Source organism: Dromiciops gliroides, chromosome 2, assembly GCF_019393635.1.
Source record: "Dromiciops gliroides isolate mDroGli1 chromosome 2, mDroGli1.pri, whole genome shotgun sequence".
NCBI classification, from domain to species: domain Eukaryota; kingdom Metazoa; phylum Chordata; class Mammalia; order Microbiotheria; family Microbiotheriidae; genus Dromiciops; species Dromiciops gliroides.
In genome coordinates, this window is record NC_057862.1 from 319,477,022 (window position 1) to 319,488,228 (window position 11,207).

Sequence of the window (11,207 nt, forward strand, 5' to 3'; positions counted from 1 at the left end):
ATGGAAGTGACCCCAAAATCACCCGTCTCAGAAGTGAAATAATGTGACCCTTTGCATTTATATAGCACTTTCTTGCTTTTCAAGGCACCTTCAACTCTGCTTGGATCTTAACCTCATGAAACACCACTCGTGAGGAAGGTAAGGAAGGGATTCTTTTCCCCATTTTCAAGGTGAAACCTAGGATATACCAATGTGACAGTTGTAAAGCCTGCCTGCTAATATTGGCTTCCTCTTAGTCTACATAGAGCTTATAGTAATAGTTGGAAACCAGGTTGTTTAAAGGGGAGCGTCGTGGACTCTTCTCTCCAGAGCCTTTGGTTTAAATTTCATTTGGGTTTCAGGTGTGTTGCATGGATGATATTGTTTCACGTATGAATTGAGGTTTGCATCTATGCTGTACCCAACACCTTGATTTTTTTTTTTTACTGGATGTGTACTGAGTGGCAGTACCTGCAAGACATATTCTTAAGTAATTAACAGGAATAAAGTCTCTCAAATATGTATTTCTTTAGAATAGTATGAGATTTTAGTTTAGAAATGTATATTGGATTTTTTTCTGATGAGACTTTTCCCCAGCCCTGGAGAAGAGAAGCTCAGAGATGAACAAAATGGCCTCCATACACCTGTGATATACAGTTGTTGCTACATCTGAGAGAGTTGAGCATATATGTAGTTTGTCATGGAGAAGACTGAATTTCCTTTCTGTATTAGCCAGGATACTCTTGAAGTTCTTCCCCTCAAATGTTAAAGAGGGCTTTTAGGTCAGAGAATCAATAGGAACTCTGCTAACCAAAGGCAGAGTTTACCCAAAAGTGAATTGTGTTCCTAGCCCTATCAGACTTAAGAACTAAGGTCTGGCTATTTGGTGTCTCAGTCTCACTGTGGATGAACTTGGCTGCTCTGTCACTTTTTAGAAGAATGACCCAATACCAGCAAAGGTGACATGCAAGTCTTTCTCCCTTTTATTTACCTCCCCCACCCCCCATATATGTCACATGTATTTTAATAATTGGTCTCCAACTCGTGGTAAAACAAGTGATGTTTTAAATGCAGAGCTAAGCATAAAGCTTCCTGACCCATTGCAGTAAAATGCAGTAAAGGTACAGAAGACACCCACAGGAGTGGACTTCCATTCATGCTTTCTCTTTAGTAAGACTTGGGAATCACTCTCCCATTTAACTCCAAACACTGAAATCATACTGCTTCCTGCCAGGGGGAAAGGGAGGTAAAGTTCACCTGGCAGATTTGACCAATTAAGAAGGTGGATACATCAGTAAGAAATTTTCTTTGTCCCCTGGGCTTAGGTCTTTCCATCACCCACAGCGATCTCACGGTATACTTATGGCAGAATTTTTAAAAACTGCTTTGCTGTAAGAATAACATCTTTGTTGAGCAGTGTGCTACAGTTTTTAAAAACCCACTAAGTCAAGGCTTGGGTTACATCGATTTAGCCTATTTTGTTTAAACTCTTAATTTTCTTTCTCTCTTTTTCCTAGTTTGCTAGGGACTGTAGAACCTCAGTTTGAGAGTGGGGGTAGGGCCCAGAGTATATGGAACCCTCTCACATCAGAGGTAGATTCAAATTTCACTTGTTCAGGGGCAGCTAGGTGGCGCAGTGGATAGAGCACCAGCCCTGGATTCAGGACTCCCTGAGTTCAAATCCGGCCTCAGACACTTAACACTTACTAGCTGTGTGACCCTGGGCAAGTCACTTAACCCCAATTGCCTCACTAAAAAAAAAAAAAAATTCACTTGTTCAGAATTCAGAACGTGACCCATGGCAGAACTACTGGCATGTGTAACCAGTGTTTGTACAAGATCTCTGTGCCTACTAAAAGGCTAATAAAGCAAAGCAGTGGGAATACAGGAATTAAGATCAAGTTACAGTTCTTCAGACTCTGGTAGGGACCGCACCCAACCTTGGGCTACTCGATTGAAACTGGGTCTGTAGCTGAGGAGATCCAGGCCACTTATGGGTTCTTTTGAGATGAGCAGTGCATCCGTTTTGGGGAATGTCTCAGACATGAGGGGTCCTCCAAATGGTACTGGTGTCCTAGGAAAACAGAACAATATGGTTCAACCTTTGTATGAACCGGAACCCAATTTACCCATCTTTGACAGACTATAGTTTTTATAGGGAAAGGAGGAAATTTTTCTGGTAGTGGAGATGGATTTTGCCAAGTTATCCACATGCCTCAAGAGTCTATGGCTGTCACACAGAACACTGGCCAGAAAGAGATGAGTTCTAATCTCAATTCTGTTACTAACTCATTATATGACTTTGGACAAATCTCTTTCCCTCTCTGGGGCTGGATTGTCCCATCTACCAAAGAAGGAATTAGACTTGCATGATCTCTAAGGTCCTGTTATCTATCTCTAAGGTGCCTCCCAGCTCTAACATTCGTTGTTCTGTATATTAAGGCCAAGATCCCTTCCAGATATGACATTATTTGGCTCTAGAGTTTTATTATGTGCAAAGCTCACTATCCAGATTATCACAGTGCTTTAATTGGTGGTTAAAATAACTGGCAGATGAAGCGTTGGTGTTTCTGGAATGAGCTTAGGAGGTATGCAAAAAAGCTTTTCCTGCTTCACATTGCTTCTTTCTAGACAAAAATAAACAGAAAACCTGGAGAAGAGATACGTACTATGCATGCAATCTTTTTCTCCCACTGTTTTTGGGCAGGTAGGAAAATTTCCTAATTAGAAACAACAACAACAACAAAACCCAAACCACACCATTGCCTTTTCATGGTGAGCCTCCAAATAGCTGGGTTTGGGTAGCTCGCTCTCCCAGAGCCCGGTATTACTGCCCAAAGACAAATTCTCACCTGATCAGCCCAAACCACAATGGGATTGAGAGCTGAAAACTGGTGCCCAGAAGAAATCCAGGCTTAGAAAGGGAGAGTGTGTTCTGGCCTATGCTTTGACTTTAAACACAGCATTATGACTACTGTGTTTGTCATTCCACAGCAGCAAGCTTAGAGACTTCTATCATAAGCACTGGGAGTTAGTTCTGAGGATTGACTCCTGTTTAGAGCTTTAAATAGAAAAGCAAGACAGTGAAAGGTATTTAACCTTTGCTGAAGTGAGCAGCTCACATCCTGTGTGTTAGAGAAGCCATCTAGCCCATCTTCCATCCCCTCAAAATTTCTCAGGTGAACACCATACCATTATGCCAGCTTGGGTTTGGTCATGGTGTGTGATAGCCTCATGACTGCAGAAATGGAAGAAGGAAAGAGAGGAGCTGAAACATTCCTGTGCTTGCTGTCCCTACTTAAAAGGGGGCAGACTTAAAACCCAGAGAGTTATTGTTTCTGTCCCCGTTTTCCTCAAACTCTGGCTCATCTTTCTGGGACAGCTCATACTCAGGAAACAAAATTCCATCCATAGATAAGCTACCCAGCCCATCCTGCATGATCTATAATTTAAAGAAGAACATCAATCTCCTTGCGTATAAGGCCTTGGTCTTAGTACTTTGGGGAGAAAGGTGGGTAAAATGTGACACTGGGATTATTAGGAGAGAGAAGACATGGGCATAAATCAGGACAGTGCGTGATAAGAGACTTAAAAACAAGCTCATGGGGCAGCTAGGTGGCACAGTGGATAGAGCACCGGCCCTGGAGTCAGGAGGACCTGAGTTCAAATTTGGCCTCAGACACTTGACACTTACTAGCTGTGTGACTATGGGCAAATCACTTAACCCCAATTGCCTCACCAAAAACAACAAAACAAGCTCAAAAGAGAAAATATGCCTTAGGCTGGGGGAATGTGGGAATCTTCGATCAGGTTATAGATTTTAGAATTGAAGATCATTTAGGCCATTGCCCTCATTACATTTCACAGAGGAGGGGGCATTTAGCCCGGGCCTCAAAAGATGGGCAGGATTTTGATAGGCCTAGATCGAGTGCCCTCCATGTGAAGGGAACAGTGAGCAAAGGCAAGGCAAGAAAGCACCAGAGCTGTCCTCACAGAACAAGAAAGATTCTAGTTGAATGAACGAAGCCTGTATTAAGTGCTTACCATGTGCAAGGCACTGTGCCAAGTACGGGGGGGTGCAAATAGAACAGTAAGCTCTCTGGGAGAGAGAACACATACGCACATTTTCAGCTGTCAGACAGATACAAACATACCATGGTCCATAGGGTACAGCAGCAAAGTATGTTTTTTTAGTTTGGTTAATGTATAGAATAAAGAACAGTGATGATGGGCTGGAGAGATATTAATATGCTGAAATTTAGAGCTGCAAAGGACGGTTTTAGTGTAGTTCATCCTCCTCCTTTTACAAATGAATAATTGAATATCAGAACTGGAAAGTCCCAGACGGGGCTGGAGTTGGGTTTAATCAGAGGCTAGGGTTGAATCAATCTGTGACCACCTTTGGAAATTGTCCTGTGGCTGTAGTCTGGGTTCTGGCTGGAGATAACAAATGAAACAACCTCAAAGGCCAGGGACATTTTATCCTGCCTTCATTAGGTATGCATCCTAACTTCCTCTAACTGGCTTGGTGACAAACACAGCCATCCTTACTTGTTGAAGTTCCTGTAGTCTGAGGGACTGGGTGTGTGGTTTCGGTGGTCCTTGTGATAGTGCTTGTATCCATCCTGATAGCCAATGAACTCCTGCCATGGGGATTGATAACCTTTGGGGATCGCCGTATGATTGAACTTCTCTGGAGGGATCCCTGTCAGGGGCTTGGAATAGCCTGTGAGAGATGATGGCAGAGAGTTGTGAGAGGTTAGAGGCGACTGAGAGGTTCTTTTTTTCTTATTCCCCCCTAGGAGACCAGGGTGCTGTCTTATTCCCCCCTAGGAGACCAGCTGGCTCTGTCATTTGTCAAGTTACTTCCCTTCTTTAGCTTTCAGTTTCTTCATCTTTAAAATGGAGATAATTATTCCAAAAATTATTCCCTGCCTGATGATCAAAGTGTCATAGGAGAAGATAATTACCATGATATATGAAGAGTCCTATACAAGAAGTGGCTTCAGTCTGTGATTTATTCATGTGTACTCCCTCCACTGACACAAATCACAAATTCTCCACATTAGGTGACTGTAGCCAAAAAAAATGAATCATCCCTAGTGATGAGCCTTTCTGTGTCTACCTTGTTAGGACTTGCCAGAGCTTGGGCTCTGCTACCATAACCTTTGAAATACAGTGAAGCAGTGGAGGACCTTGACATAGCTCTATAGAAGTGCCAGAAACTGTTATTTTGTGCAAATGTGCCCACATCTGCCTCAGTGTAGTCCTTAGGCTCATCTAAAGGAGATTGCCAACTCTCTCCACTAGCTCCACTTAGTTTTGTTCTCATTTTACAGAGAAGAAGTGAAGCCCAGACAGAACAAGTGATTAGCCAGAGGCTTTTCATCAGGGAAGTGGCAGGATTTGAGCCCACAGCCTGTCCCAGAGGCCGGAGGAACAGTGAGTCACTTACTGGGAGGACCCCAGGCCTAAGAAAAGAGGTAGAAAAAGGCTAAATCACAGCCCAGGGGAAATTACAGAAGCAGAATTAGTCACAAGGTTGGAAAGAAACTACGCATCTGACCCAACATTCCCCATTCAAGGATCCTTTTCAACATCCTTATCCAGCCTTTTCTAGGACACATCATAGGAAAGGATGTTTCTGCATTTCCTCTGACTCCCCCAGTCCCACCCAATGCCTCCTGGGAAAGCTGGCCCAACCCTTCCCCAGTGGGGGAGTGAACAGCATGGTCACAAGTGGTGGAATCGCCCCAAGATCCCCCTCAGCTCCAGGGTAAAGCTCCTGGGATGCTTGTCCTCAGGCACCCTCCCTCATGGTGCCCTGGTCGTCACACACCAACTTCCCAGAGGAGTTGCCAACTCACCCGAGGCCAGGGCACTGGGACTTGGGGCCCTTCCTGGGCCAAGTTCCTGGCTGCTCATCTCAGACCCAGGAGGTGGCGTAGGGAAGATTTGGATCTCCGTCCTGTAGTTCTCCTTCCCATCTGGGCCACTGGCAGTCTGGGCACAGGACAGGACCCCTGAGGGAGCTGGTCAGGCTCCCGCTGCTCCCACTCCCGCCCCAGGGGGTAGCCCTGGTTCCCGGAGTTTGGAGTCCCTTCCTCCAGGGACAAGCTCTACTCACAGCCGTCCCTTCCAGGGGTGCTGCTGACGACGTGGTCCCCAGATCACCTCCTCCGCAGACTGAGCTCTGTAGCAGAAACCAAGGGAAATAGGAAATATGAAAAAAACCAACAGGTGGGAGAGGGGGAGTCCCAGAGAGAAAACAGGCCAAGTCTTCAGGAAGAGAAGTGATCCTCAGCCTTCACCAAGGAGCTTTCCCCCCAATACACAGTGCCTGGTGTATAATGAGTGCTTAACAAATGCTTGTTGATTTGATTTGACAATCCCCTTTTATAGGTAAAGGTCTTTCAGCTAAGAAAAAAGGCAAGCTACAACTACCTCCCAACCCTAAGCCCCGTGTTTACTTTCAGCTACTCATCTCTGTAGCCTTTTAAGCTTTCCTCACCACGGCACCATGAAGAATAGATGATTCAAAGACTATTCTTTCCATTCTCCAGATACTGAAAAACCCAAGCAAAGGACTCAAAACCACCCAACTATTAAGAAGCAGAACCAGAACGTTAAACCTAGTCTCCTGACTCTAATTCCAAGTGTCCTTCCACTGGAATGAAAATCTGGGCCCAGTGACCCCTCCAGGCTAGAGTCTAGGAAACTCCTGACATAATGGATGTAAACAGAAGAGGCTGGTGGGATCACACTCACCTGTGTCTGCTTGGCTGCATATTCAAAGATGAACCTCTGCACTCTCTTCTGTCTCTTTTGGAACAGGAGGGAGCCCCTGTTAGAACGGAAGGACAGCTCCTCCACCATGAGGTCTTGAGGCACACTCACCTTCTTGCCCAGCTCCAGGGAAGGAGCTGTCAGAAGAAGGCCAAAACCCTGCTATCTTTTGTTGACCATGGTGAGACCGGCCCTCTTGACAGTGTCACCCGGTACTTCTTGTGACCAGGGTCACTAATTTGAGAGAGATTAGGCAGGAGGCAGGGTTCAATCCCTGGGAGTCTTGGGGTCATAGCTATGTCCTTAGAATTATATTTCATGTGTCAGGGGTACTGCCCCAACATAGATGAAACCTGTAACCTTTCACTTGACACCAGACTAGGACAAAGGAAACTGTACCTTCCCCCCCCCCAAAAAAAAAAAACTGTATTGGGGGCTAATCTAGGTCATCTAAAAAAGGGGACTTGTCCCTTGGCTTGAGAAGATTCCTTTTTTTTTTTTTGGTGAGGCAATTGGGGTTAAGTGACTTGCTCAGGGTCACATAGCTAGTAAGTGTTAAGTGTCTGAGGCCGGATTTGAACTCAGGTCCTCCTGAATCCAGGGCCGGTGCTCTATCCACTGTGCCACCTAGCTGCCCCAAGAAGAGAAGACTTCTAATGACAGGGACCATATTATGGAGATTATTGGGGTAGTTCCTGGCACAGGATGATGTCAATAAAAAGTCTTCTGGTTGACTCCAGCCCATTTTAAGGGGAAATCAAATGCAGGTCTAAGGTTCCTTTGCAGGAACCTGGAGAACAGGATTGGATAACATTTGTCAGCTAAGTGGTTCCAAGACTTAGTTCTAGAACAATAAGGGTCTTGGGGACATTTTGGTATGGGTCTTACCATCCTGGCCTTACCTGCTCCCTGAAAATCCTGTACTGCGGCCATTGTTCACACCTGCTCCTTGAGAGCTTCTATGGGAAGAATCCTGCAGGCAGGGGTCAGGAATTTGGAGAGAATAGCTCAGTCTTCAGTGTCCCTTGCTTGCCTCCACCACTTGTTTTCCTACCCTCTCCTAGCTTTCATCTCCTTAAGAATTCCCCAGGGGGCAACTAGGTGGCACAATGGATAAAGCACCGGCCCTGGATTCAGGAGGACCTGAGTTCAAATCCAGCCTCAGACACTTGACACTAGCTGTGTGACCCTGAGCAAGTCACTTAACCCTCATTGCCCTGCCAAAAAAAAAAAAAAAAAGAATTCCCCAAACTAAGCCCCAGTCCTGTCCTTTGGCTCAGTCCCCAAGGATAGAATAGACCAAGGAATATTTTACACACAGGAGGCATTTAATAAACATTTGTGGGATTAATCAAATGAAGCCTGTATCCAAGGGCTGGTTAATTTCCCAGGATTCCTGACCCGAGTGGCTGAGACTTGAATTATTTTCCACCACTAAAACTCTTGCTTAGGCTTAGGCCCTGTATGGGTCTTTGTTGATGGGGTTTCTAAATCTGGGCAGAGAGTGCTTTATCCAGGTATAGAGACAGGGTTCCCAGGGGTATTCCACCACCCTATGAAGAAAGTAGTGGATTGGGAGGATGAAATGGGTATCCAGTTAAAATACTCTTTTTCAGCATATTGGGAAAAACTTATTACTGTTGTGGTCTATAGAACCCAGGACTTGGAGTTCAGACCTGGGTTCAAGTTTTGGCCATTTACTAGCTCTGTGACCATGGGCCAGTCACTTCATCACTTTGAGCCCCAATCTCCTCATCTTTGAAATGGGACAAGAGTTGGTACTACTTCATCCCTCTGAGTAGAGGAAGGAATGGTAATGATAATAGTAACTGACATTTATGTAGCACTTTAAAATTTACATGGTATGGGACAGCTAGGTGGCGCAGTGGATAAAGCACTGGCCCTGGATTCAGGAGGACCAGAGTTCAAATGTGACTTCAGACACTTGACACTTACTAGCTGTGTGACCCTGGGCAAGTCACTTAACCCTCATTGCCCTGCTTAATAAATAAATAGATAAATAAATAAAATTTACATGGTATGCTTCACATACTTTTACAGATGAGGAAATGAAGGGTCAGAGAGATTAAGTGACTTGCCCATGGACTGTAGTTCTGAATTAGTAACAGAGGTAACAGTTGAACCCAGATCTTCCTGTCTCTAAGTCCAGTGCTCTATTTACTGCACCTCACTGCTTAGCTGGTGATGACTAGCACTATGTGCGTAGGACACGGCCATCCCCTCCATTGACTGGCAGACCACTTGATTGACTGAAAGTGTACCTGGCACTGTAAGCTGAAGGAATGAGTTACATTCATAGTGATCACCTAGGACACTCTGGGATCCAGGGAATCGTGACTGGCAACTCAGATTGGGGAACTTAAGCTAGTTAGGACCTTGGATAACATCTAAGTACCTTTAACATCAAGTTGGATAATATCAAGTATCTTGAATATAAACACTTAATTGTGTGCAACCCTTAGTCTTGATACTTTTTTGATGCTCCTCTTCCAATGAGAATAAAGCCTATAAAATGCACATTTTGGTCAGGAGTGTGTTGAAGTGGCCAGCCCAAAGAGCACAAGCAAGGGTCGGCAAAGCCAGGCCAGGGCTTGGTAGCAGGAAGAGCAAAACAAATAAAGAGCCGTTTGCAAGGTCTCTAGACTGAGGGAGCCAAGACAGCCAACAGACCAGGAAATGCAGAGGTTTGTTTTCTTGAGCCAGAAGTTACAGGTTAATGAAGTCTAGAATAAAGGAAGGGGGCATCTTCAAATAATTAGCAACATAGGACAATCCCTCATGCGCCCTATAGGCCTTTTCCCATCTGGATGAAAAGCAACCATAATTTGAGCTGCTGGTCACTGGCCCGTGGCCTGAGCCTCCTGGGATAGAGGTTGAGAGACATCCAGGTTCTGGGCAATGAGAGGGAAGAAGTGGGCCAGAGGGACTTCTCATCTGCTGGACCCTCACAGAGATGTTAGGATTATCCCATGCTCTGAGCCAGGAACTTGGGATACAGAAACTGTATCTGCTTGTGTCTAGGGATACCAGACCAGCTATGAGACCCTGGCTCCAGGTTTCTGAGGCCCAAGGAAGCAGAGTGCTGGGCTGCTACAGGTGCATTCAATATCCCTCACTTTATACTTGGTCATCCCTGTCTTCCTCCCCGCCTCTTTTGCTTCGTCATGCTCCTGTTGTTCTCCTACCTCCTCCAACTGTTCTCATATCAAACCACTCTCCACCTGCCTCATACAATATGGCTGCTCAATAAATGGTGATGATGGGAGATATTTCCCATCCCATTGAAGGAGAAAACTGAGGCACAGATATGACTGTTCACCTTTTCCAGGCCCCAGGAAATCAAGGCAGTCATCAAACCAGTTCTCTCTAGCCCCCTGGAGAAATGACCCACCACATTCTCCCAGTTACCCCACCTGGACCCATGCTCCTTCCTGCTGCGTTCCCCATTTTTCTCCTCTTAGTCCCAGCCCTGTGTGCTGTTTCCCAAGGCATACAACCCCAAAAAGCCTCATTTTCTCTGATCACTCCCCCATGCTCTACAATTATTTTTTCTATTTTTAAGGCAGCCCAGTTCTCACTTAAGCCAGTAAATCATTTTGTAACTCTTCCTATCATCTAAGCCAGAGGCCAATCCACACTCATCACACCCTCTGTAGGGCTGTCATCCTTTACCCTGATTTAATGAAGGATAAGGGCTCCTTAAATATAAAAACATCTCCCATCCTCAGCCCTGGAGCCCCTGGTACCTGAATGGGCAGACCCACGTCTGGCTGGGGACTGTTCAGGGGCCAAAAGGAACAGTGATGGGCCCCAAGTTTCTGTGCAAAAGGATGACCAGGTCTCAGGCAGCAGTCCTTGACGTGTGTGACCCTCTGCTGGCTCCGGGGTTCAGCTGACACTGAGCAGTTATATTTGCATATGTCACAGTCTTATTTCGGGCTGCGACATGAGCTGGAGCCAGAAGCTAAAAGCATTAGGAAGGCGTTGAGGGAGACAGGTGGCTCAGCTCTGTACAGGCCTCTGGGAGCCGTCAGGAACGTGGTCACATCCCAGCCCTATAGGCTCCCAGGATGATCAGGGAGATGCACAAACAAGCACACATGTTAACAGGCAGAGCAAGGTTAAAGAGACGACTTGGGCAGAGGTGTCGGTGCCAGATAAAAAATACCGAACAAGGTTGAGATTGTGTGCAGGAGCCCTCCCCACTGCCTAGGGAGAGAGGGTATGTACGGCCTAAATCCTTCTTTAGGCATTATTTAGACAGAAATAAAATTGTCAAAGAGTCATGGATAAGGAGAGCTGGAAGGAGCTTTGTTTTGTTTTGTTTTTGTTTTTTTGTTTTTGTGAGGCAATTGGGGTTAAGTGACTTGCCCAGGGTCACACAGCTAGTAAGTGTTAAGTGTCTGAGGCCGGATTTGAAC

The 11,207-nt window shown here is 45.6% G+C and overlaps 1 protein-coding gene across 4 annotated transcripts; it reads right to left on the bottom strand.

Annotated features, from left to right (window-relative positions):
- Window positions 1-68: 68 nt before the first annotated feature.
- MYOZ3 (myozenin 3) lies at window positions 69-10,671 on the bottom strand. Of its 4 annotated transcripts, none has more exons than XM_043988051.1 (7): window positions 10,533-10,671; window positions 7,668-7,738; window positions 6,748-6,902; window positions 6,107-6,172; window positions 5,847-5,982; window positions 4,531-4,705; window positions 69-2,053 (listed from the first exon to the last, which is right to left on the bottom strand). In XM_043988051.1, the coding sequence occupies exons 2-7, from the start codon at window positions 7,696-7,698 to the stop codon at window positions 1,882-1,884; spliced, it is 735 nt and encodes a 244-aa protein (XP_043843986.1). In that variant the 5' UTR covers window positions 7,699-7,738; window positions 10,533-10,671; the 3' UTR covers window positions 69-1,881. The 4 variants fall into 4 exon arrangements, with proteins under 4 accessions (XP_043843986.1, XP_043843987.1, XP_043843988.1 ...); XM_043988052.1 differs by having other exon boundaries at window positions 6,748-6,999; window positions 10,533-10,581; XM_043988054.1 differs by lacking the exon at window positions 69-2,053 and adding an exon at window positions 3,078-3,217.
- Window positions 10,672-11,207: the final 536 nt, after the last annotated feature.